The sequence below is a fragment of the Globicephala melas genome, chromosome 12 (assembly GCF_963455315.2).
Source record: "Globicephala melas chromosome 12, mGloMel1.2, whole genome shotgun sequence".
Classification (NCBI taxonomy): domain Eukaryota; kingdom Metazoa; phylum Chordata; class Mammalia; order Artiodactyla; family Delphinidae; genus Globicephala; species Globicephala melas.
This window is the reverse complement of record NC_083325.1, coordinates 11,843,447-11,869,620: the sequence shown is the minus strand read 5'-3', so window position 1 is coordinate 11,869,620 and position 26,174 is coordinate 11,843,447. Positions and strand designations below refer to the sequence as shown.

General features: G+C 42.2%; 1 protein-coding gene across 2 annotated transcripts in view; it reads right to left on the bottom strand.

Annotated features, from left to right (window-relative positions):
- The window catches only part of MERTK (MER proto-oncogene, tyrosine kinase), a 113,529-nt gene that overhangs the window by 18,136 nt on the left and 69,219 nt on the right, over positions 1 to 26,174 (bottom strand). For both annotated transcript variants that reach the window (XM_030837361.3, XM_060309545.2), the window contains 6 exons: positions 15,414 to 15,567; positions 11,696 to 11,849; positions 8,615 to 8,700; positions 6,551 to 6,646; positions 5,748 to 5,828; positions 408 to 500 (listed from right to left, as the gene is read on the bottom strand). In XM_030837361.3, coding sequence (XP_030693221.2) covers positions 408 to 500; positions 5,748 to 5,828; positions 6,551 to 6,646; positions 8,615 to 8,700; positions 11,696 to 11,849; positions 15,414 to 15,567 — 664 coding nt within the window. The remainder of the gene's footprint in view (positions 1 to 407; positions 501 to 5,747; positions 5,829 to 6,550; positions 6,647 to 8,614; positions 8,701 to 11,695; positions 11,850 to 15,413; positions 15,568 to 26,174) is intronic.

The following is a 26,174-nucleotide window of genomic DNA, read 5'->3' as shown; positions in this document are numbered from 1 at the left end:
CTGTTTTAATCCACAATCACCTAGAACTCTGTGGACGCTGAACAGTCCTGAGCCCCCTGATGTCCAGGAAAATGCAGGCCTATTTTTACGACCAGCGTCAGAAAATATAACCATAAGAAGTCTTTTGGGTGAAAACGCCCTTATTTTTATTTTATTTTATTTTTTGCCACACTGTGCGGCTTGCAGGATCTTAGTTCCCTGACCAGGGATTGAACTCGGGCCCCCTGCAGTGGAAGCACCCAGTCCTAACCACTGGACCGCCAGGGAAGTCCCGAAAAACCCGATGTTATAAACAGCTTCGGAGTTACACAAGGTGTAAAATTTATCTGCCCCAGAGATGTTTCCTGTGGCCCAGAGTGGATCAGCTGAGCCCCTCTGGCCACCCAGTCCTATGTTTCTCTGAGTACCTAGGAGTCGGATGACATTTGGGTGGTTGAAGTCTTTCATGCACGCAGCCTCACTGAGAAACTCCTCAATCTCTCGCTGTGAAAAGTTGTCCACTAAAAGAAAAGACAGAAAATGTTAGGCACGAGTTATTTACTCAGAGAAGGGGAGGGGCAATAGCAATTTTGTTCTTTAAAAGTAACATCAGGCAAAGGCAAAATGATAGCAACAGTAAACAGATGAGTGGTTGTCAGAGACTGGTGGGGGGAGGGATGAATAGACGGCATATGGGGGTTTTAGGAAGCTGAAACTTCTGTATGACCCTGGAATGGTGGACACAGGGCATTATGTATTTGTCAAAACCCACAGAACAAAAAAAAAAAAAAAAAAAAAAAACCCACAGAACATACAACACAAGGGGAACCCTAATGTAACCTATGAGTTTCAGTTAATAATGTATCACTACGGGTTCATCAATTATAAAAAATGTACCATACCCATGCAAGATGTTAACAGGGGAGACTGTGTGAGGGGAGGGGGCATATGGGAACCCTCTACTTCCTGCCCAATTTTTTTTTTTTTTTTTTTCAGCTGAGCTGCAAGGCATACGGGATCTTAGTTCCTTGGCCAGGGGTCAAACCCATGCCCCCTGCAGTGGAAGCCCCGTGTCTTAATTACTGGACTGCCAGGGAAGTCCCTGCCCAATTTTTCTATAAACCTAAAACTGCTCTAAAATGAAAGCATATTAGTTTAAAAAAACTAAAATCAAATCCAACTGATCTGTTGCAATGATTTTTGCCTTCAAAAAAGAAAGAACACATGCTTCTCTCTCTCACCACGTTTCTTGCAAGTCTGGTTGCCCAATCACGCTTTGTGAACTAGATACACTTTCATACCAAGTTTTTGCAATTAAGCCAATTTAAGAGAAACATTTAAAATTCTATATTATGGTAAGTGAAATAAGTCAGTCACATGAGGACAAATCCTGTATGATTCCGCTTTTATGAGGTATTTAGAGAAGTCAAATTCACAGAGACAGAAAGTAGAATGGTGGCTGCCAGAAGGAGGGGGCACGGGGGGTGGAGGGTTGTTGTTTAATGGGTACGGAGTTACGGTTTTGCAAGGCGAAAAAGTTCTGGAGATGCATGGTGGTGATGGTTGCACAACAGTGTGAATGTACTGAATGTCCCTGAACTGTACACTTAAAAATGGTTAGGATGGTATATCTTATGTTATGTGTATTTCACCACAGTTAAAATCAAACACAGAGCCAAGCGTGCCTTAGGGAATCTGCTTTAACATGGGGGAAGTGTTGATTGAAATTACATGTAAGAGCATGGAGTACAGCGTCTGTACCTCCTATGGGCTTAAGATATATTAACCTTCCCATCAAAGCAAATTTAAGCAAAAAAATTCTATAGACCTGCAAGATGTCTGCCAACTTTGCCCCAAACAACCAGGTGAAGTGGGCAACCCCCTCCCCCAGGGTCTAACCCCTCCAGGCAAATGTAGATGAGCCTGGGATTCAGAGGTCAGAGACTGGGCTTTTAATCTTTGATAATTAGCATGGATGCAATTCACATACAAGTTACTCTAACTAAGTTAAAGGATTGCAGAGCCAAGGCCAGAGAGGAAACAGGTTCCAGCTCCTTTTACTAGGGCCCCTAAACTTTCTACTCGGTGAATTGGGATAACTGATGGAAGGAGCCTTCCTAGGGACACACTGGGGGGTTAACAGAAAAATGAGAGAGGCAGGAAGGATGCTGACTGTGGCTTGATACCCAGACTCGGTTCCACATGGATTCAGCTCTAGTAAGTACTCTAACTTCGGGTTTTCTCAGTCTATGGAGGAGATGACCCACACCTACCTCCTAGTTGCATTGATTTCCTGCTCCTGCTGTACTGATGAAATGTGGGAATAACTGCAGTGCCCTCTGGCACACAGTAAGAATTACATAAGTATTGGCCATTATTATGTATATAGAAAGCTTCCGTCTGACTTATTGGTTATTAGGGTTACTTTTTATATTTAAATTAAAACTTCAGCCTCCAATTCTGGTTAAGAAGTCTCAGTACATGCTTATAATCTAACTGATGCTTTAATGCCCAATAAACAGTGGATTTAAATTTTAGGAAGAAACCAATTTTACTTTACCCCTTGATCAAAAATAATATTGAATATATCCAAGGGGTAAATGAGGAAGCAATATTAAGAGCATTAACAAACACAGCACCAAATAATTTTCCTCTGTATGAATGGTGAGGACAATTCAGGTGAATGGTATACGATCATGGTCAATTTCATGGGTGCCCAGCTGGACACCTGAAGAACCGAACTTAGACAATCATGTGTCTCCAGGCCCTGGAGATGCTTCCTGGAGAAGGGCATGGGGGGACCCGTTATCATGTTCCGCCATTGCAGTCTGGTCAATCTATGGTGAGGAAAACTCTGGCCCGACCCTCCTTCTTTCTAGCTATTTGATTTGGACAAGTCACCACCTTTCTGAGCCTTCGTTTCCTTGTCTAGATGGACATGGGCACAGACTCTGAAAGGGCTCTAACTGGCATCTGCCACTATTTTTGTCAACACTGTAATTCATTCTCCTCCATGCTGCAACCAAAGTGAACTTTCTAGAATGTAATAATATGCTCTTGTCCTCATTTGCTTAAGACTCTTAATAGCACTTTACTACTTGTGGGATGAAAACAGATTCTGTGTGATGACTTCTCAGGCCCCTCCTGACCCAGATGTAAGCACTCTTCCCAGCTCCCCTGGAGACTGCAGTTTATGATTATAGCTCTTGATATGCCTTTAACCAAAGAATATTTCTCCTCTCTCTGGGAATCTTACCTTCCAGGCAGTGCACAGCCTCCTGCAGGCCATACAACCACCCTCAAGTGAGGAAGTGAACCCACCAAGCCAAGTCAGACCAACCCCTGGGGTCAGATGCTGCTACCAGCTCAGTCCTGCCTTGGAAATTCATGCTTTACTTTGGAATCGTTATCTCTACTAAGTGATGACAGAGGGGGAGGGAGAGAGTAAAAATAACAAATGTTATTGCCTTGAGTGTGCTGGGGCTCAGGGTGGGCCACCCCAAAATATGTCATATGGCATATTGATTACTTTGAATTACAGTTACTTAGGAAATGGCCAGTGCAAGGGGGACACTCTGACACTCTAACACTCCTTTCTGTCTTCCTGAAAGCAGGAAATAACTCTCTCATGTGAAGGATGAAGGACACCCTTATTGCCAGAGAGAGGGAATTCTGGCTGAAGAAGCCTGTATAAACAAACCTTGTTAGTTCTTTCTTTCTTTCTTTTTTAACATCTTTATTGGAGTATAATTGCTTTACAATGGTGTGTTAGTTTCTGCTTTATAACAAAGTGAGTTCGCTACACATATACATATATCCCCACATCTCCTCCCTCTTGAGCCTCCCTCCCACCCTCCCTTTCCCACCCCTCTAGGTGGTCACAAAGCCCTGAGCTGATCTCCCTGGGCTATGCAGCTGCTTCCCACTACCTATCTATTTCACATTTGGTAGTGTATATATGTCCATGCCACTCTCTCACTTCATCCCAGCTTACCCTTCCCCCTCCCCGTGTCCTCAAGTCCACTCTCTACGTCTGCGTCTTTATTCCTGTCCTGCCCCTAGGTTCTTCAGGACCATTTTTTTTTCTTAGATTCCATATATATGTGTTAGCATACGGTATTTTTCTCTTTCTGACTTACTTCACTCTATATGACAGACTCTAGGTCCATCCACCTCACTACAAATAACTCAGTTTCGTTTCTTTTTATGGCTGAGTAATATCCCATTGTATATATGTGCCACATCTTCTTTATCCATTCATCTGTCGATGGACACTTAGGCTGTTTCCATGTCCTGGCTATTGTAAACAGAGCTGCAATGAACACTGTGGTACATGACTCTTTTTGAATTATGGTTTTCTCAGGGTATATGCCCAGTAGTGGGATTGCTGGGTCGTATGGTAGTTCTATTTTCAGTTTTTTTTTTTTTTTTTTTTTTGCGTACATGGGCCTCTCCCGTTGTGGAGCACAGGCTCCGGATGCACAGGCTCAGCGGCCATGGCTCACGGGCCCAGCCGCTCCGTGGCATGTGGGATCTTCCCAGACCAAGGCCCGAACCCGTGTCCCCTGCATCGACAGGCGGACTCTCAACCACTGCGCCACCAGGGAAGCCCCTATTCTCAGTTTTTTAAGGAACCTCCATACTGTTCTCCATAGTGGCTGTATCAATTTACATTCCCACCAACAGTGCAAGAGGGTTCCCTTTTCTCCACACCTTCTCCCTTGTTAGTTCTTTAAATTGACTACCCCAAGCCCAAACTTTGAGCTTTGCTTTGATTCTTCATTTATTGAGCACCTAAAACCCACGTTTCTTTGTCCTGTCAATTCCTCACAAATTTACTATTTCTTTGTCTAAAACATATAAAAGCTGCCTCTTCGGCCACTTCGTAGGTCCCATTTCTATGACATTTCCTGCACATGAATTAAAACTTATTTCTTTTTCTCCTGTTAATCTGTCTTGTGTCAATTTTATTAGGCCAGCCACAAGAACTTAAAAGGGGTGGAGGGGAGATTTCCCCCTCCCTGACAAGTGTAAAGAGTATATAATATTCTGAATCACTTTGCTGTACATCTGAAACATTGTAAACCAACTATACTTCAATAATAAATAAATACATAAACAAATACATAAATAAATAAAACCAAACATTAAAAAAAAAAAAGAGGGCTTCCCTGGTGGCGCAGTGGTTGAGAGTCTGCCTGCCGATGCAGGGGACATGGGTTCGAGCCCTGGTCTGGGAAGATCCCACATGCCACGGAGCAACTGGGCCCGTGAGCCACAGTTACTGAGCCTGCGCGTCTGGAGCCTGTGCTCCACAACAAGAGAGGCCGCGATAGTGAGAGGCCCATGTACCGCGATGAAGAGTGGCCCCCGCTTGCCACAACTAGAGAAAGCCCTCGCACAGAAACAAAGACCCAACACAGCCATAAATAAATACGTAAATAAATTTAAAAAAAAAAAAAAAGCATCATCAGAGCTTCAGACCCCTCCCCCAAACAGACAAGCCCTGAATTAGTGTTTCCTCATGTTCAGTTTGAAAAAAAAAAAAAAAAAAAAATATATATATATATAAAAAATGCAGGTATGAAGAGCTCATTACAGTAACTTTCCATCTGTGACCTTAACAGTGCTCTGGATGGCCTTCTGACCCATTGGTGACCGAGACCATGACACATGAACTCCATCATTCATCACTGGCCTGATGAAGCACCGGATACTGAAGCAGCTGCCCACCCCTAGAAGAATGGGTTTCATCAGGGTTAACTCACACTTCATGGTTTTCACGGCCACCTTCTGAGAGGTCCCATCCTGCTGATTAAGATTTCCTTCCACGACAGACCCAAACTCTCCTGTGAAGTAAAACAACATCTATATTGACCTTGTGCAAAATCTCTCTTGCCCACAGAAATGCAATAGCACTGTAGCTGCTGTTTTCACGTGGCTCCATTGTGACCCCAACACAGCAGCCGGGCAGAGCTGGCCAGGTCACCCACACTGGTAAACCCAGGGCACAGGCCATGGCCTAGCCTCCTGCTTGTCACAAGCTTGGTTGGCTCAGACTTAGCTCAGCTCATCACTTTATTAAGCATCATAACTGATTCAAGAAACTTACAAGACAACATGGAAATTGTTACTGACGTGCATCAAGTACAAACTCTTAATACCATTATCATTTATCCTAAGACCATTTTGACAAATAAGTATTTTCACCTCTGTTCCTATTTAATTAGGAAGGTGACAAGAATAGTAAACTTAAGAACTAGAGGAATAAGTTGAAAGTATATAGGAAGCCGACCCATGAATTGCATTGCATTTTAATGAAGAGAGGAAATGAATATTTTTCGAGAGCCTACCGTGTTTGTTAGGCTCTGCAGAGGCCTTTTTCATAGGTCAAATCTGAGTTTCAAAAATCACTATTTCCTTTGTCATTTTAAAAGTTATAAGACAGAACTATTTGTATTATAACTTCAAGTCACAAAAATGGTATTTTATTTAATAAATATATATTTTTGAAAATGACTGTGAACTGTTTACCTTCTTACTCATATTTTAAAAGAATGAAACTGCTTACCTTCACCCAGAATTTTTCCAAGAATTAGAAGGTTCCTGTCAATCACGACATCCTCTAGTTTATTTTGCAGTTCCTCACTGACTCCCAAGCTATGTACTATAAAAGGAGTCACAGAACATACATGACCTGTCAGTACGCTTCCTTTCATCTGAATATAATTAAAATTGTATATAAAGTCCTATAAAAAAGTTAAACATTTTTCTCATTTTATATCCGTAGCTCTCCCCGCAAAATGCCAGTAGTAAAATATCACACTTAATCGTACTTAATGATTAAACTGAGTCAAATGAATGTTTCAGGGCAAAATTAATCCTGCAGGATTATAAAAATCAGAACCGTATTTCTCTTCCCGTTGGGTGGTAGCAGCAGCTGGCACTCCGATGCATGCAGGGGACCTTTGCCCTTGACTCTAAAGGAGTGAGGAAGCTAAGTCCATATTCTTTCTTTTCTTTTTTTTTTGAATTTTTAAGTATTTATTTATAAATTTATTTGGCCGCGCTGGGTCTTAGTTGCAGTACGCGGGATCTTAGTTGCCGCATGAGGGATCTTCGTTGCGTCACGCGGGATCTAGTTCCCTGACCGGGGATCAAACCCGGGCCCCCTGCATTGAGAGCTCGGAGTCTTAACCACTGGACCACCAGGGCAGTCCCCAGTCAATATTCTTTCTAGTGGAGCATTTACTAGTATACCCCTAAGTGTGGGATACAAAAAAAGTCATCAGGACACCTCCCCTGCCCTCCCATGCCAGGGAACATGGCACAGAATCCACAGGAAACATGTGGAGAACAAGGTACAGTTGGTTTTACATATGGTATATAGAACCTCATTATAATGACATAGAAAGCGCTAAATTGAATACTTGGTGGGGAACTGAAGGTTAAGATTTTCTATGAGGCGTAGATATGCAGCACAGACAATCAGTGTTATCAATAAAGGCTGTTAACCAGGAGAGGGAGACCAATTCAATAGCCATTGGGCAAATGATTCAGTTTGTGCCATAGTTAGGGAACGAGCAAGACTTAGAAAGAAAAAAAAATGTGGTAATTACAAAGGACACATTAGCTTTTAGTGAAAAAATTTTACCCAAATAGTGCTTCAATCAAGGAAAGAAACTGGTCTAAATGACAGATTTTTTTTAAATGCAAGAATAGACATCTAAAAGGCAAAACTTCTAGATTAGAGAAGTAATAACATCCTACATCAAATGAGTTTTTGTTTCATAGTAACCTGTCTTCCATCATCCTTATATTTATTTGTTGTTGTTTGTTTTGTTTTTTGGCAAACATCCTGAAGCTTGAATTTGATAATATTCACACACTTCCAACACTGTTTCTTTTTTTTTTTTTTTTTTTTTGAGGTACGCGGGCCTCTCACTGTTGTGGCCTCTCCCGTTGCGGAGCACAGGCTCCGGACGCGCAGGCTCAGCGGCCATGGCTCACGGGCCCAACTGCTCCGCGGCATGTGGGATCTTCCCGGACTGGGGCACGAACCCGTGTCCCCTGCATCGGCAGGCGGACTCTCAACCACTGCGCCACCAGGGAAGCCCGTACCAACACTGTTTCTGAAATTATTCAAGAACACAGCTATCTGTCTTTCCCATTCTTTGAAACTAAAAGAGTTCCCGCTCTGATTCAGCAAAGCTCAAACCATAACTGTCACAAAGCATACTAGCAAATTGTTCCCTGACTTGGTTGTCAGGAAAAAACAGGAAATGAGCTCAAGATTATGACAGTTGCTTTGCTGTTTCCTTTAAATCCCTCTGCCCACATCTTCTCCTCTCACCCTGAGAATTCCTTCTTCCCTCCATGTTTCACGGCATTGGGAGTCCTTAACCCCGGTCACTTCACCGTGGGTCCAGCTCCAGATTTCCAGGAAACTGGCCAGTAGGGAAGCCCAGGGCCATGTCTGACTCTCTACTTGTTGGTTTCCAGAGACATTTTGCATATTAAAGATAAGACATTCTTCGACTCCTTTGGCTTTTGTTAGAAATCTATCAATCTGTGGTTTTCTTTGCTCTCAACCATTTTAACTTTTGCCAAAACAGAGAAATGAGAGTCAACTTACAGGTGAGTTCAATGGCTCGCCGACAGAAGGACTTCTTTGCTATGTAACTGACAACCAATTCTGAATCCTCCTCTGTGAAGGCGCTCCTGGGTGAATGAGAACAGACATCTCACACAAGCAGCAGAAGGCTACCCAGGCTGGGGCTGGTTCCACAAGATGCTACTAAGCTTCTGACTGTTTAAAGGGCTCTTCTAGTACAAAGACCTTTCTCACTGGGAGAAATAGGCTTCTTTCCTTAGATCCATTTTAGGCTTACCTGGCAATATCAAACAACCCTGTCTAGGAACCATCAAGAGCTGAGAACAACTCATAAGCTCCCAACGGCCAAAGCTGCAACAGTTTGAGCAACACGATAGTCGTATTGGATTATAACCCAAAGTATAAAATGAATATTCATGAGTCCAGACTGATAATACACACACACGCATGTGTGTGTGTATATGTGTATAAATAAATAAAATGGGGGAAAGAGAGAAGTCTCCTGCGCAGAAGAATTCCAAATATTTTATATAGATACTCTGTCTTTAAGAGATGGGGGTAGCGTTAACTCCTTACCCTGTAAGTGTGAGCTGCATATATGGACTTGCTTCCTAAGAGCCCAGTATAAAAAGGGAGAAAAAATAACTATGGTAGAGAAATCAGGCAGACACCACCTCAGCCAGGTGATCAGGATTAACATCAACAGTGATAAATCATGTTGACAGTGTGTATCCTCGAAGTAATGGGATGAAGATAGCACTCTACCTCTGTAGTCTTCCACTCAATAACCTGTAACCCCAGTCTAATCATGAGCAGAACATCACACAAATTGCAAGAGAGGGCATCCTACAAAATACCTGAGCAGTACTCCCGGAAACTATCAAGTTCAACAAAAACAAGGAAAGGCTGGGAAACTGCCATGGCCAAGAGGAGCCTAAGGAGACATGATGACAAAATGTAATGTGGTGTCCTGGACAGGCCTCTGGGAAAGAAAAGGGATATTAGGCAAAAACAAAGGAAATCTGAATAAAGTATGGACTTTGTTAATGACAATGTATTGATATTGTTTGACTGATTGTAGCAAATATACTGTCCTAACATAAAATGTTAATAACAGGGGACCCTGGAGGTGATGTATATGGAAAGTCTCTGTACTACCTTCTCAATTTTTCTGTAAATTTAAAACTTTTTTCTGAAAAATAAAACCTATTTAAAAAAATCCATTTAGTCACTGTTTTAGACTAATTGGTGGAAAGTACTATGAATTCACGAGTCTAAATTATAGACTTGACCTCACGTTATCTTGCATATATAGATTATTTTAAAAGAGAGAACACATTTAAAAAATAATACATTTGTATGCAAAGTAAAGAATTTGGAAGGATTTATGCCAAAATAGCAACTGAGACCAGGTATAAACCCTGGAGTTACAGGTGGGTTTCACTTTCTACTTTCAACTATTCTATATAATTTGATTTTTTAAAAAAACTAGAAGAATGTTACTTTTATAAGTGGAAAATAAAGGTATTTTCATTAAAAAATGAACAAATGAAAGGTGCTTGTACAAAATGAACAAATGAAGAGGGTGTTGCAGTGAAGACCCAAGGAAACTGACTTCAGTATAAAATAATGTATAAAATAACCTGTGATCAACTTCTCACTTGTTTTCCGGTTCTGCTCAGCTTAATGGTTCTTGGAGATAATTTTATTTCTAAATATTTGAAACAGTACTGGAATCTTATTAATATATCTGCTGTACTTTGCAGCCCCACTTTTTGGTAAGTTTTAAAACATTCAACATTAAACTTCTCCAAATTTTTACAGCTAGGGTTGAATCAGATAATATCTAAGGTCTATTTTGGTGGTAAGCTTCTGGGCTCTGTGGAACCATGAGTTAGTGGAGGACTAGCTGATAAGAATGTTTTCACACGGAGCATTTTCTTCTGCATTTCTTAACTGCTAGACTATAAGCTACATGTGGGCAGCCCCATGCTTGTCTTGTTCATCTCTCTCCATCCAACCCCTAGAACAGGTTCTGTTTTTTGAACATTCCTTCCTTTCTCCACAGATCTGAAATGCAATCTTCATTGTATATTCTATTCCCACACACATATGGGCACCCTGTGATGTCCATACACTGAGTTCTCACCAATACCTCGCTGTTCTAATCATTTAACATGTTTTCATACCTAGCAGGATGAGCCCTCTCCACCCAAACTTTTGTGTTTTTCAAAACTGTCTTGGCTGTCTCTGCTCATTTACTCTTCAAGGTAAATCTTCTTTCTTTCTTTTTTTTTTTAAAGATGTTTTTTGAGGTGGACCTTTTTTAAAGTCTTTATTGAATTTGTTACAACATTGCTTCTGTTTTATGTTTTGGTGTTTTGGCCACGAGGCATATGGGATCCTAGCTCCCTGACCAGGGATCGAACCTGCACCCCCTGCATTAAACCCACACCCACTGCATTGGAAGGCAAAGTCTCAACCACCGGACTGCCAGGGAAGTCCCTCAGGTAAATTTTCAAATCAGCTTTTATCAACAATCCTGCAGCAATTTAGATGGTGATTATATTGAATTTATGGTTAACTTGGGGAAAAATGATCTCTTGACAAAACTGAGCCTTCCCATCTATGAACATGGTACACATCTTTCCATTTATTTGCGTTGTCTTCTGCAATGTCTGTAAAGCTTAATAAGTTTTTCCACAAAGCTCTTGTACATATATTGGGTTTCTTCTTAGGAACCTTATAGTTCTCGTGCTATTGTGGATGGGATGTCATTCTAGCACTTTGACTTTAATGTATTTTAAAACCAGAATCAAAATATTTTCACAACATTTAATGTCCTAAAAAATATTAAGTTTCCTCTTAAAGGAAAACAAGAAAGGAGGAAAGCAAGAAGAGACTTTGGAAGAAGTAAAAAGCTTTCACTATTGCCTGCCTTTGTGGCACTGGCCTAAGGAAGGAAGCTGCCTCCCCCCGGGGTGTGCACAATACAGGGACCCAGCTGGGTACCGGAGCTGGGCCAGCAGAAGAGGCATTAACGCTTGGCAGAGCAACTTCATCGATACCACTGAGCAAAACATTGTAAACTGAGAAACTTACCCAAACTTTGTCTCCTGGAATCTTTTCCTGATGGCCAGAGATATATATAAAGTCAACCCGATCAAAACAAATCCACAAAAACAGCCAAGGATGATGAGCACAGGATCTTTGTTGCCAGGTGCTGGGGTTGACGAGGGGGCAAAGTTGACCCAACCTGGTAAAACACCAATAGACTCAATTCAAAACATCTCTTTGGGATTCGGGGTAGCTGATTTACAGTATTGGGGAACTCTCTTCATGTCAGTTATGAATGTATAAGCAATGGAAAAAATAGTAAAACTAGTATTTAACTGGTATGCTCTGGAAATACTGAGAATCAAAATGCTTTATTTCTTTGTTAAAAAAAGTATCAAGAGTAGTTTGAACACTGCTTGCCAGCTTCTAGCCACCTAGCTCAGGATATAGAGAGAATGTATTTTCCATGCCCTGACAAATGTCATACTCCTTTCCAAGTTTGGATCAGCTTCCAATGCTTTATCCTTTGCGCTTTCAGTGTCGTAAAATACCTCTGTGAGTTCCTTTAATGTTGTGATGAGAAGGCAGAGACTTTGAGTTGCTGCTGAGGCATTTTCTTTTATTTTATTAAAAAAATATTTATTTATTTATCTATTTACTTATTTGGCTGTGTCAGGTCTTAGTTGCGGCACGTGGGATCTTTTGTTGTGGCGCACGGGCTCTTTGTTGTGGCGTGCAGGCTTCTCTCTAGTTGTGGCGTGCACGGTCCAGAGTGCGCGGCCTCAGTAGTTGCAGTGCGTGGGCTCTCTAGCTGTGGCGCGCAGGCTCACTTTCCTGTCGGCATGTGGGATCTTAGTTCCCCAACCAGGGATCGAACCCGTGACCCCTGCATTGGAAGGCGGATTCTTAACCACTGGACTGCCAGGGAAGTCCCTGCTGAGGCACTGTACAGTATGACAACCCTGCTTGCAACCCAGTATGACAATTCAGAGTCTGGGCATTTTGATGAGGATCTGAGCTTAGGAGTCCTGCTGCAAGTTTCTGCTTTGCTTTTCCAGGGGCACCTTTTAAAATAACCATTTAGAGTTGAGCCCCTGAAAAGTTAAGTACAGGCGTTTTCTATCCCCTCTCTACCGCCTGCTCTGACGTGGGATGAAGGACCACCCTTGCTCTGGCTCTCCCACCTCCTCACCCCACACCCGCATCTGGGATCTGTAATAGATCTTGTGACTCTGCTTCCTTTGTGTGGGTGTATTGAAACTGCACAATCAAAATGACCCCAGGGTTTTCACTTCCCCAAAGCGGCAGCTCAGATGCTGAGGGAACTATCTACCCACCCCGTGGGGGTGGTGTGCGCTCCTCATTCAGTGGGCCATAATCTGCATATTCTCAATTCAGTACATCAGCTTCGGGGCCCCTGACACACAGGTGAAGACTGTGGCCAGTGTAACTCCCTCTGGGACATCTTTCTGCTTTTCAGCACAACCAGTTCACTCATGTGGGTAAGTCTACCTTCACTGAGTTCCCTGGCTGCACGTCTCATGGACCAAATGGCAGCAGCGTCCACATGCCCACAGTCAACTACTTCTTTCGTAATTCCACACACATTCAATTCAAATTCCACTTCCAACACTATCACTTTTTCTTTCTTCTCTACATTTTCATCTTTGTTCACCAGCTCCGTCTCTCAATTATCTGCTTCTGTGAAATGTCATGTGGGTTCGCCCCTGCGAGACAAGGAAGTAGCACAGCTCTATGCCTGTTAGACGCATGTGAACTGAATAAGGAAAGCACGGTGACCAACCACAGACTTTGAAAGAGGTGACCCGACTGGTCACAACCAAGATGCCCCTGTTATTTATGGAGTGATCTGTGCACTGAAGAGCTGGCGGTGAAGTTTATCAATTACTCACAGTTAATATGTGCTGGCACCTTAAATTGGAACCATATTGTTGGGGAACAGGTGTGATGTCACTAAACTGTGGTAACTGAAATGTATGCAGACAGGAACCATGCAAAACCAGGACTGCCAGAACAGCAAAGCTTTTTACAGTTTTGGACAGTTTATTATGAATGAAGATGAAAGCTCTGTCATCTTAAACCCTGACTTTTTTAAAAAAAATTGAAGAATAGGACTTCCCTGGCAGTCCAGTGGTTAAGACTCTGTGCTTCCACTGCAGAGGCCGTGGGTTCGATCCCTGGTCAGGGAACTAAGATCCTAGATCCCACGTGCCACAAGATGTGGGGGAAAAAAAAATGAAGTATAGTTGATTTACAATGCTGTGTTAGTTTCTGGTGTACAGCAAAGTGATTCAGTTATATGTCTGTGTGTGTGTGTGTGTATATATATATATTATATATATAATATATATATTCTTTTTCATATTCTTTTCCATTATGGTTTGTTACAAGATATTGAATATAGTTCCCTGGGCTACACAGTAGGACCTAATTGTTTATCTATTTTATATGTACTAGTTTGTATTTGCTAATCCCAAACCCCTAATTTATCCCTCCCCCACCCCCTTTCCCCTTTGGTAACCATAAGTTTGTTTTCTATGTCTGTGTTAAACTCTGATTTTTAACCTGTGCCTCTAGAATCAGAATCTCATTGTCCCTGAATTTCTGCCAGGTAGGCGTGCCTTGTGTCTCCAACACCTGTTACTAATGTTCCCTCGGGACTGGGCTTATGGGCTGTAGGAGCTGTAATATGGATCCAATTTGGCACTAAAAGGGAGAACATACTTGAGGGTCACTGGGACAGACATAGGGGGACTCAACGGTCTGTTCCCAAGTCCTGTCTGCTACGGCTACAAAGGCTATATATTTGGCAAGAACTTGTAAATGCACAAATCACACCCATATAGATGTCTGCGTCGAGTTCATGGTAGCAGTTCATTAGCAAACAACCTAGGGCAGGTCAGAGTCAGAACGAAGGCGGCTGCCCTGGTCTACAGAAGCAAACACAGCATTTGGGCCACTTGGGGCACCATGGCGTCACCTTGCTTAAGGCCACTCCAACAACAAGCAGAAACCAGAATGCACGGATGGGCATTTAGCTGAGCGAGCCCAGCGCCGTGTAAAGATGGCTTCTATAGGAAACGCTTCTTGTTCTGTACCAATGAATCACAAAGCATGTTACCTAAGGTTTGAATGGCTAATAACTGAGCAACCTGCACCGCTTAAAGCAAAGAAACAGTGCCAATTCTAGAGAGCTGAGGATTAGCCACATTGCCTACCCAAAATTCAGTCATGAAGTATGGATGCATTTAAACAAATTCAATATATATATAAAATAGCTAACTAATAAGGACCTACCGTATAGCACAGGGAACTCTACTCAATGCTCTGTAATGAGCTATGTGGGAAAAGAATCTAAAAAAGAGCGGATATATGTACATGTATAACTGACTGACCTTGCTGTACACCTGAAGCTAACACAACATTGTAAATCAATTATACTCTCATAAAAGTTAAAAGCAAAACCAAAAAACCTAAATTCATTAAGTCCAGTCAAATTCTGGGTTCTGAAAGGGATGAATCTTCCTAGGAAGTTATTACACTGGAGAGTAATAGTCGTGGGAAGACTCAAGGGTACCGACAGCTCTGTGATCAGCGATCAACTATCCTCAACGCTGCGAAATTTCCTTTTGGTCTTTACGTTTCATTCTTAAACAAGCCGTCCATGCCACAGGCTACTCTCTGGCCACCTGTGTGTTGCCCGGACCGATGTTCCGTCAGTCAGTTGGGCACCAGCGCTCACCGTGTGCGGGGACAAATATTTTCACTGGGTCACTGAAGGGCCCGACTCCCCCTCTGGTGACGGCTGCAATCCTCACGGTGCACGAGGCGTTGTGGACTTGAACAGAAAGCCGAGCGAGACTGTCGTTCTGGCCGACTTCTTCTGAGAGCTCTTTCTGGGGACAGAGAGGAAAGGAAAGGAAAGGAGATACTGAGGCACCAGGGGCCTTATCGCCCGAGGGAAGTTCTTCCGAGGGAAGCTGCCCCACCCACATCCCAGGGGCAGCGGCCGTGTTCCCACAGCATCCCTTCCTTCACTCAGGCCACAGCCAAGGGAGCCAATAGGCGGGCAGTGATGCAGGACAGGCTGACAGCATCCTCAGGTCTTGGGGATCTGGGCCTACTAGGGTCGTGCGAACATGGTACTTAGAGAGGTCGGTGAAGAAACCTCTGGAAGAAAGGGAATACGTGGCAGATGCACCTGAAGGCAAAAGCAAGACTGTCTCCTCGACACTCCCGCCCTCAGAACCCGCAGAGAACACTGCCCAGGAGCTGCACTGAACCTTGACATTGACCCCCTGCCAGCTTCCCTGAACCAGCACAAGTGGGCTCGTGTTCCTTGCAATTCTAAGAGTTGTGACTACAGTCTACATTTAGAAGGGCACTGACACTTTTTCTTCCAGCGACAAACACACAATGTGCTCCGTTTTCAAAAATCTGGCTTTACTTACTTTGTTTTAAAGCCATCGCTGCACAACTTGACCCATTAAAACATGGGGGATGGGGGAGATTTTTGAAAAAATAACCAGGGGAAAAAATACTTTCCCCTTTGGTTCCAAACCTTGACTACCATGGTGTTCTCTGGTGCGGGAAACTAAGTTTGCGTTTGGGATTGGCTTTTCAAATAGGAACCACAGGGTTGGTGAAGGCTGAAATGTAGCACTAGGAACATGTCTTTAATTCTGAATTATGGAGATTTGTTTTCACAGAGAGATATCACACATGGAGCACAGATATCATGGATCAGCAATGGATAGCAGGGGCCTGGTGTGGGTGGTAACTTCCTCCCCTGGTCACTCATGCTGGTCACTTCTCCCAATGGTGCTGGGTGGAACCCGGTCAGCCCTCATGGAGAGGGCAGTCCCATCACTCATGACCAGTGGGGACACCTGGGTCAGCCACCTGGAGACTGTTTATAATCTAAACAGGCAGTGACCATCAGGACCTAGAAACGTCCCCAGACAAGGGATGAAAGGGAAAACTATGGTCTTAATTTTTTTTTTTTTTTTGGTTTTTTAACCCCATCGGACTCAGTGCCTAAAAGATTTGCCACAGATTTTTTGTTAATTAGGTAGACAAATTAGTCATTTTTTCTGATATATCAAAAAGCATTTTCTGTATGGCTAACCCAGTTTTGATTATGTGTTAGTTGGTCAGTCTCTGTATAATTTGGGAAGAACAGAAAATCATCAAGTAGAGTAACTTCATTGTCAAAGCCCTCACAGTCATGGGACCGTGACGGGCAGCTGAGAAATAGTGCATATACCCCACAGCTTAAAACCTAACAGCTCTTCAAAGTACAAAAGACTTCATGCCTGACAAGGAACGTGGGGCCTGCTCTGCTCCTGGTGTCACACATTTTGTCTGCAAAGATTCAAACACGATACCTTGTTTATGAGAAAAACTGTCTTAAAATAAGGGGACACACATAGTTTTGAAAGAACTCAATCCCAAGAAGAAGAGAAATCCTAACAAAACCAAAATTATCCTTTTGGAAATGAACATAAAAGCAGTTGATAACACCTATTCCCATAGGGCCTATAACTCCCTATGAAAACCCAGAGGAGTTACTTTTTAATTTCCACCTCCTACTCTTTGAGTTAATAAATTTAAGGAGTTAATCTGTGAAGTGCTTGAAACAGTGCCTGACCCAGAGCAAAGGTTATCCAAGAGTCACAATGGCCACCATCACAGTTGGCATTATCCTGAATCTTTTTTAAATTTAATTAACTAATTAATTTTACAAAATTAATTAATTATTTATTTTTGGCTGCGTTGGGTCTTCGCTGCTGCGCGCGGGCGTTCTCTAGTTGCGGGGAGCGGGGGCTACTCCTCGTTGCAGTGCGCGGGCTTCTCATCGCGTTGGCTTCTCTTGTTGCGAGCACGGGCTCTAGGCGCACGGGCTTCAGTAGTTGTGGCACATGGGCTCAGTAGTTGTGGCTCACGGGCTCTAGAGCACAGGCTCAGTAGTTGTGGCGCAGGGGCTTAGCTGCTCCGCGGCACGTGGGATCTTCCCAGACCGGGGATCAAACCCGTGTCTCCTGGTTAAGGTGGATTCTTAACCACTGCGCCACCAGGGAAGTCCTATCCTGAATCTTGAAGCATGGAAATGATGCCAGCCACCGCTCACTGGGAATCCATTTTGGAAATACATAAAAAATCATCCCACTTTAGGGGTGGAATTGTAATCAATGTTGAAGTAGTGATTAGAAAGATAAATGATAAACACTTAGTGTAGGTGTCCAATTTTCTCCAAGAATATCCTTAAATAGTAATCTCAAATATAATTTAAACATGATTTCCAATGTTAAAAACTAATGTAATTTATTCATACTGTTTTGATGCCAAATACGTAAAGAAAGGTGTGAGCACATCCATATCCCCAAGTATTTTAGTTTTGATCTTGAAAGGTGGCAGAGATCCTTCTAATTTCAGACAGCTGTAGGAGCCCCCCGCTCACCCCCGTGTGTTATCTCTCTTGCTGTCAGGGTGCAGACCGCCGAAGGAGGGGTCATCTCACTGGCACAATGTGGTCGGGCCACAGGACACAGGTCATGGGTCAGCTGCACATTTCTCATTTAGTGAGCTTTCAATTTCACCAACACAGGCCCATATCTCTAAGAACTCAAAACCTAAAGGCATTGTCAGGTAATGAAATCAGTTTGACTACAGCTTTACTTACACAGAAAACATACGGACCTTGCCTGTTGGGGAAAGTGATAGCACATCTTTGGAAACACAGTTTCTTTTTTCTCATTGTGTGGCTTCAGTGTTGGTCAGGGCAATTAGATATTTGTTTTCACTTATCAAAAAGACCTTAATATCTTCAACTCTGTAAGAATTCACAACCCCATAATTTGTAACTGTAATTAAAAATATAGGTAATTCCCTGGCGGTCCAGTGGTTGGGACTCTGCGCTTTCACTGTCGAGGGCCTGGGTTCAATCCCTCGTCGGTGAACTAAGATCCTGCAAGTCATGCAGCACAGCCAAAAAAGAAAAAAGAATATGGCCCATTTCAAAATTACTCAGGGGGAGACAGTTCAAGATGGTGGAAGAGAAGAACGTACTCCCACTCCCTCTTGCGAGAGCACTAGAATCACAACTAACTGCTGAACAATCAACAAAAGGAAGACACTGGAACTCACCAAAAAAGATACCCCACACCCAAAGACAAAGGAGAAGCTATAATGAGATGGTAGGAGGGGCACAATCACAATAAAATCAAATCCCATAACCGCTGGATGGGTGACTCACAGATTGGAGAACAATTATACCACAGAAGTCCACCCACTGGAGTGAAGGTTCTGAGCCCCATGTCAGGCTTCCCAACCTGGGGGTCTGGCAACAGGAGGAGGAATTCCTAGAGAATCAGACTTTGAAGGCTAGCGGAATTTGACTGCAGGACTTAGACAGGACTGGGGGAAACAGAGACTCCAATCTTGGAGGGCACACACAAAGCAGTGTGCACACCAGGACCCAGCGGGAAGGAACAGTGACCCCATAGGAGACTGAACCAGACCTACCTGCTAGTGCTGGAGGGTCTCCTGCAGAGGCGGGGGGTGGCTGTGGCTCACCACGGGGACAAGGACACTGGCGGCAGAAGTTCTGGGAAGTACTCCTTGGCATGAGCCCTCCCGGAGTCTGCCATTAGCCCCACCAAAAAGCCTGTAGGCTCCAGTGCTGGGCCACCTCAGGCCAAACAACCAACAGGGAGGGAACTCAGCCCCACCCATCAGAAGACAAGCAGATTAAAGTTTTACTGAGCTCTGCCCACCAGAGCAACACCCAGCTCTAACCACCACCAGTCCCTTGCACAAGCCTCTTCGATAGCCTCACCCACCAGAGGGCAGACAGCAAAAGCAAGAAGAACTACAATCCTGCAGCCTGTAGAATGAAAACCACATTCACAGAAAGACAGACAAAATGAAAAGGCAGAGGACTATGTACCGGATGAAGGAACAAGATAAAACCCCAGAAAAACAACTAAATCAAGTCAACCTTCCAGAAAAAGAATTCAAAATAATGATAGTGAAGATGATCTGGGACCTTGGAAAAAGGATGGAGGCAAAAATCGAGAAGATGCAAGAAATGTTTAACAAAGACCTAGAAGAATTAAAGAACAAACAAACAGAGATGAACAGTACAATAACTGAAATGAATAATACACTAGAAGGAATCAGTAGCAGAATAACTGAGGCAGAAGAACGGATAAGTGACCTGAAAGACAGAATGGTGGAATTCACTGCCATGGAACAGAATAAAGAAAAAAGAATGAAAAGAAATGAAGACAGCCTAAGAGACCTCTGGGACAACATTAAACACACCAACGTTCATATTATAGGGGTCCCAGAAGGAGGAGAGAGAGAGAAAATATTTGAAGAGACTATAGTCAAAAACTTCCTTAACACGGGAAAGGAAACAGCCACCCAAGTCCAGGAAGCACAGAGAGTCCCAGGCAGGATAAACCCAAACAGAAACACAACGAGACACACAGTAATCAAACTGACAAAAATTAAAGACAAAGAAAAAATATTAAAAGCAACAAGGGAAAAAGGACAAGTAACATACAAGGAAACTCCCATAATGTTAACAGCTGATTTCTCAGCAGAAACTCTACAAGCCAGAAGGCAGTGGCACGATATATTTAAAGTGATGAAAGGGAAGAACCTACAACCAAGATTACTCTACCAGGCAAGGATGTCATTCAGATTTGACAGAGAAATCAAAAGCTTTACAGACAAGCAAAAGCTAAGAGAATTCAGCACCATCAAACCAGCTCTACAACAAATGCTAAACGAAGTTCTCTAAGTGGGAAACACAAGAGAAGAAAAGGACCTACAAAAAGCAAACCCAAAACAATTAAGAAAATAGTAATAGGAACATACATATCGATAATTACCTTAAATATGAATGGATGAAATACTCCAACCAAAACATACAGGCTTGCTGAATGGATACAAAAACAAGACCCATATATATGCTGTCTACACGAGACCCACTTCAGACCTAGGCACACATACAGACTGAAAGTGAAGGGATGGAGAAAGATATTCCATGCAAATGGAAATCAAAAGAAACCTGGAGTAGCAATACTCATATCAAATAAAATAGACTTTAAAATAAAGAACGTTACAAGACACAAGGAAGGGGTTTCTCTGGTGGTGCAGTGGTTAAGAATCCGCCTGCCAACGCAGGGGACACAGGTTCGAGCCCTGGTCCAGGAAGATCCCACAAGCCACAGAGCAACTAAGCCCGTGCGCCACAACTACTGAGCCTGCACTCTAGAGCCCGTGAGCCACAACTACTGAGCCTGTGCACCACAACTACTGAAGCCCGCATACCCAGAGTCTGTGCTCCGCAACAAGAGAAGCCACTGCACTGAGAAGCCCGTGCACCGCAACGAAGAGCAGCCCCTGCTCGCCACAACTAGAGAAAGCCCTCGCACTACAATGAAGACCCAATGCAGCCAAAAATAAAATAAATAAATTAAAAAAAAAAGACAAGGAAGGACACTACGTAAAGATCAAGGGATCAATCCTACAAGATATAACAATTATAAATATATATGTACCCAACATAGGAGCACCTCAATACATAAGGCAAATGCCAACAGCTATAAAAGAGGAAATCAACAGTTACACAATAATAGTGGGGGAACTTAACAGCTCACTTACACCAATGGACAGATCATCCAGACAGAAAATTAATAAGGAAACACAAGCTTTAAATGACACAACAGACCAGAGAGATTTAATTGATATTTATAGGACATTCCATCCAAAAGCAGCAGAATACACTTTCTTCTCAAGTGCACATGGAACATTCTCCAGGATTGATCACATCCTGGGCCACAGATCAAGCCTTGGTAAATTTAAGGAAATTGAAATCACATCAAGCATCTTTTCTGACCACAACGCTATGAGATTAGAAATCAATTACAGGGAAAAAAAAATGTAAAAAACAAACACATGGAGGCTAAACAATACGTTACTAACTAACCACGAGATCACTGAAGAAATCAAAGAGGAAATCAAAAAATACCTAGAGAGAAATGACAATGAAAACACGATGATCCAAAACCTATGGGATGCAGCAAAAGCAGTTCTAACAGGGAAGTTTATAGCAATACAATCCTACCTCAAGAAACAAGAAAAATCTCAAATAAACAATCTAACCTTACACCTAAAGGAATCAGAGGAAGAAGAAAAAACAAAACCCAAAGTTAGTAGAAGGTAAGAAATCATAAAGATCAGAGGAGAAATAAATGAAATAGAAACAAAGAAAACAATAGCAAAGATCAATAAAACTAAAAGCTGGTTCTTTGAGGAGATAAACAAAATTGATAAACCTTTTGCCAGACTCCTCAAGAAAAAGAGGGAGAGGACTCAAATCAATAAAATTAGAAATGAAAAAGGAGAAGTTACAACAGACACCGCAGAAATACAAAGCATCATAAGAGACTACTACAAGCAACTCTATGCCAATAAAATGGACAACCTGGAAGAAACGGACAAATTCTTAGAAAGGTATAACTTTCCAAGACTGAACCGGGAAGAAATAGAACATACGAACAGACCAATCACAAGTAATTACGTTGAAACTGTGATTAAAAATCTCCCAACAAACAAAAGTCCAGGACCAGATGGCTTCACAGGTGAATTCTATCAAACATTTAGAGAAGAGCTAACACACACCCTTCTCAAGCTCTTCCAAAAAGTTGCAGAGGAAGGAACCCTCCCAAACTCATTCTATGAGGCCACCATCACCCTGATACCAAAAGCAGACAAAGATACCACAAAAAAAAGAAAATTACAGACCAATATCACTGATGAATATAGATACAAAAATCCTCAACAAAATACTAGCAAACAGAATCCAACAACACATTAAAAGGATCATACACCATGATCAAGTGGGATTTATCCCAGGGATTCAAGGATTCTTCAATACACACAAAGCAATCAATGTGATACACCATATTAACAAATTGAGAAATAAAAAACATATGATAATCTCAATAGATGCAGGAAAAGCTTTTGACAAAATTCAACACCCATTTATGATAAAAACTCTCCAGAAAGTGGGCATCGAGGGGACCTACCTCAACATAATAAAGGCCATATACAACAAACCCACAGCAAACATCATTCTCAAAGGTGAAAAACTGAAAGCAATTACTCTAAGATTAGGAACAAGACAAGGATGTCCACTCTCGCCACTATTATTCAACATAGTTTTGGAAGTCCTAGCCATGGCATTCAGAGAAGAAAAAGAAATAAAAGGAATACAAATTGGAAAAGAAGAAGTAAAACTGTCACTGTCTGCAGATGACACGATACTATACATAGATAATCCTAATGATGCCACCAGAAAACTGCTAGAGCTCATCAATAAATTTCGCAAAGTTGCAGGATACAAAATTAATGCACAGAAATCTCTTGCATTCCTCTACACTAACAACAAAAGATCAGAAAGAGAAATTAAGGAAACAGTCTCCTTCACCATTGCAAGAAAAAGAATAAAGTACCTAGGAATAAACCTACCTAAGGAGGTAAGAGACCCGTACTCAGGAAACTATAAGACACTGATGAAAGCAATCAGAGATGACAGAAACAGATGGAGAGATATACCATGTTCTTGGATTGGAAGAATCAATATTGTGAAGATGACTATACTACCCAAAGCAATCTACAGATTCAATGCAATCCCTATTAAATTACCAATGGCATTTTTTACAGAACTAGAACAAAAGATCTTAAAATTTGTATGGAGATACAAAAGACCCCGAATAGTCAAAGCAATCTTGAAAGAAAAAAACGGAGCTGGAGGAATCAGACTCCTTGACTTCAGACTATACTACAAAGCTATAGTAATCAAGACACCATGGTACTGGCACAAAAACATAAATATAGATCAGTGGAACAGGATAGAAAGCCCAGAGATAAACCCACACACCTCTGGTCAACTAATCTATGACAAAGGAGGCAAGGATACAAAATGGAGAAAAGACAGTCTCTTCAATAAGTGATGCTGGGAAAACTGGACAGCTACATGTAAAAGAATGAAATCAGAACACTCCCTAACACCATACACAAAAATAAACTCAAAGTAGATTAAAGACCTAAATGTAAGACCAGACACTACAAAACTCTTAGAGGAAAACATAGGAAGATCACTCTTTGACATAAATCACAGCAAGATCTCGTTTGACTCACCTCCCAGAGTAATGGAAATAAAACCAAAAATAAACAAATGGGACCTAATGAAACTTAAAATCTTTTGCACAGCAAAGGAAACTATAAACAAGACGAAAAGATAACCCTCAGAATGGGAGAAAATATTTGCAAACGAATCAAGGGACGAAGGATTAATCTCCAAAATATAACAGCACATGCAGCTCAATATTACAAAAACAAACAACCCAATCCAAAAATGGGCAGAAGAGCTAAACAGACATTTCTCCAAAGAAGACATACAGATGGCCAAGAAGCACATGACAAGCTGCTCAACATCACTAATTATTAGAGAAATGCAAATCAAAACTACAATGAGGTATCACCTCACACTGGTTAGAATGGGCATCATCAGAAAATCTACAAACAATACATGCTGGAGAGGGTGCGGAGGAAAGGGAACCCTCTTACACTGTTGGTGGGAATGTAAATTGATACAGCCACTATGGAGAGCAGTATGGAGCTTCCTTAAAAACCTAAAACTAGAATTACCATATGACCCAGCAATTCCACTACTGGGCATATACCCAGAGAAAACCATAATTCAAAAAGACACATGCACCCCAATGTTCACTGCAGCACTATTTACAATAGCCAGGTCATGGAAGCAACCTAAATGCCCATCGACAGACGAATGGATAAAGAAGATGTGGTACACATATACAATGGAATATTACTCAGCTATAAAAAGGAACGAAATTGGTTCCATTGTAGAGATGTGGTTGGACCTAGAGAGTGTCACACAGAGTGAAGTAAGTCAGAAAGAGAAAAACAAATATCGTATATTAACACATATATGTGGAATCGAGAAAAACGGTACAGATGAACCAGACTGCAAGGCAGAAATAGAGGCACAGACGTAGAGGACAAATGTATGGACACCAAGGGGCCGAAAGCGGGGTGGTGCTGGTGGTGTGATGAATTGGGAGATTGGGATTGACATTTACACTAATATGTATAAAATAGATAACTAATAAGAATCTGCTGTATTAAAAAATAAAATAAAATTCAAAAATAAATAAATCAAATTACTTAGGCTAAAAAAAAAAAAGAAGAATATGGTCCATTTTATTAACTCAAAGAACAGTAACCTTCAATAGGGAAAGAACTACCCCAGGCGACAACAAACTTGTTCAAAAGGGCTTCAAGTGCACGATCATCAGTGTAAAACCCTCACATCTTCCTCTTGAAACCTGTCCTGTTTTCACTTCTTTCTGCTAAGAGGCCATGCTGTGGAATTTGAACAAGAAACACTGTACTGTGAAGAAAGCCAAGGGCATCTGGAGAAGAGTAGTGGGGCTGTGAAAAGCACTGGCTTTGGAGTCAGTGAGACCTGGGTTCTTATTTCAATGCTGCAATTCTAAGCTGTGTGACTCTGGGTAAGTTACTCAATGTTTCTGAGTTTCAGTTTCCTCAAATGAAAATTGAGAAAATAGTATCTTTCTCACAGTGTTTTTGTAAGGGTTAAATGAGGCCTTTTATGGAAAACACTTGGCACAGGGTCTGTAAGTAATCAACACTGTAAGTAACTGATGATGGTTATTATTCCTACATTCCTACAGCACCTGTAAGGTGCTGTATTTTGATCTTCTTTCCCTATCACTGTAAGGCTCTAGGATAGAACTGAGCGAGTAGTATCTTTCAAGTCTTGGTGCACTGGAGAAAATAATCAAGGCTGTCTAGTTCCCAAAGCAAGAATTTTATTTGACCCATCCATAGAGCTGCTCTTCATTGTAGCTTTCTCTTCCAGGCAAAAGGCACCATCCTTGAAGGATCCTTGGGTTTCAGAAATATTTCAGACCCCGGTCTGGCCTGTCTCACAAGAACCTCACCTGTTCTTTTTACCTTAAAATGACACTAGCTCGCAGGCTCTGCCCTCCTGTGACAGTGAGTGAGAGGGAGAGATGAGGAAAGGGAAGAGGCAGTGGGCACATCTACCCTCCAGGCATGCTGCTTGCTAGGAGGCAGGGGTCTGGGCCCAAGGAAGGAAGCCTTGAGGGCACTGCGGCTCCCCTGTGTCTTTAAATAAGCTGGTTCTACATGTCATGTCTCTTGGCCCATCATAATCGGCTATGAAACTTCCTTCTGATCAAAGATCTCCACCCTTTCCAAACACAGTTAAACCAGCATTAGAGCCCCAATCCCAAAACAATGAGCTCTACAAGAATGACACGTATAAAAATGAGTCTCTGTCTAAGGTTCGGGCAAATCTCGGTCCAAGGTAAACAGATTTATTTATTGCAGAACACTGGAGAACCTTGAACTTGCC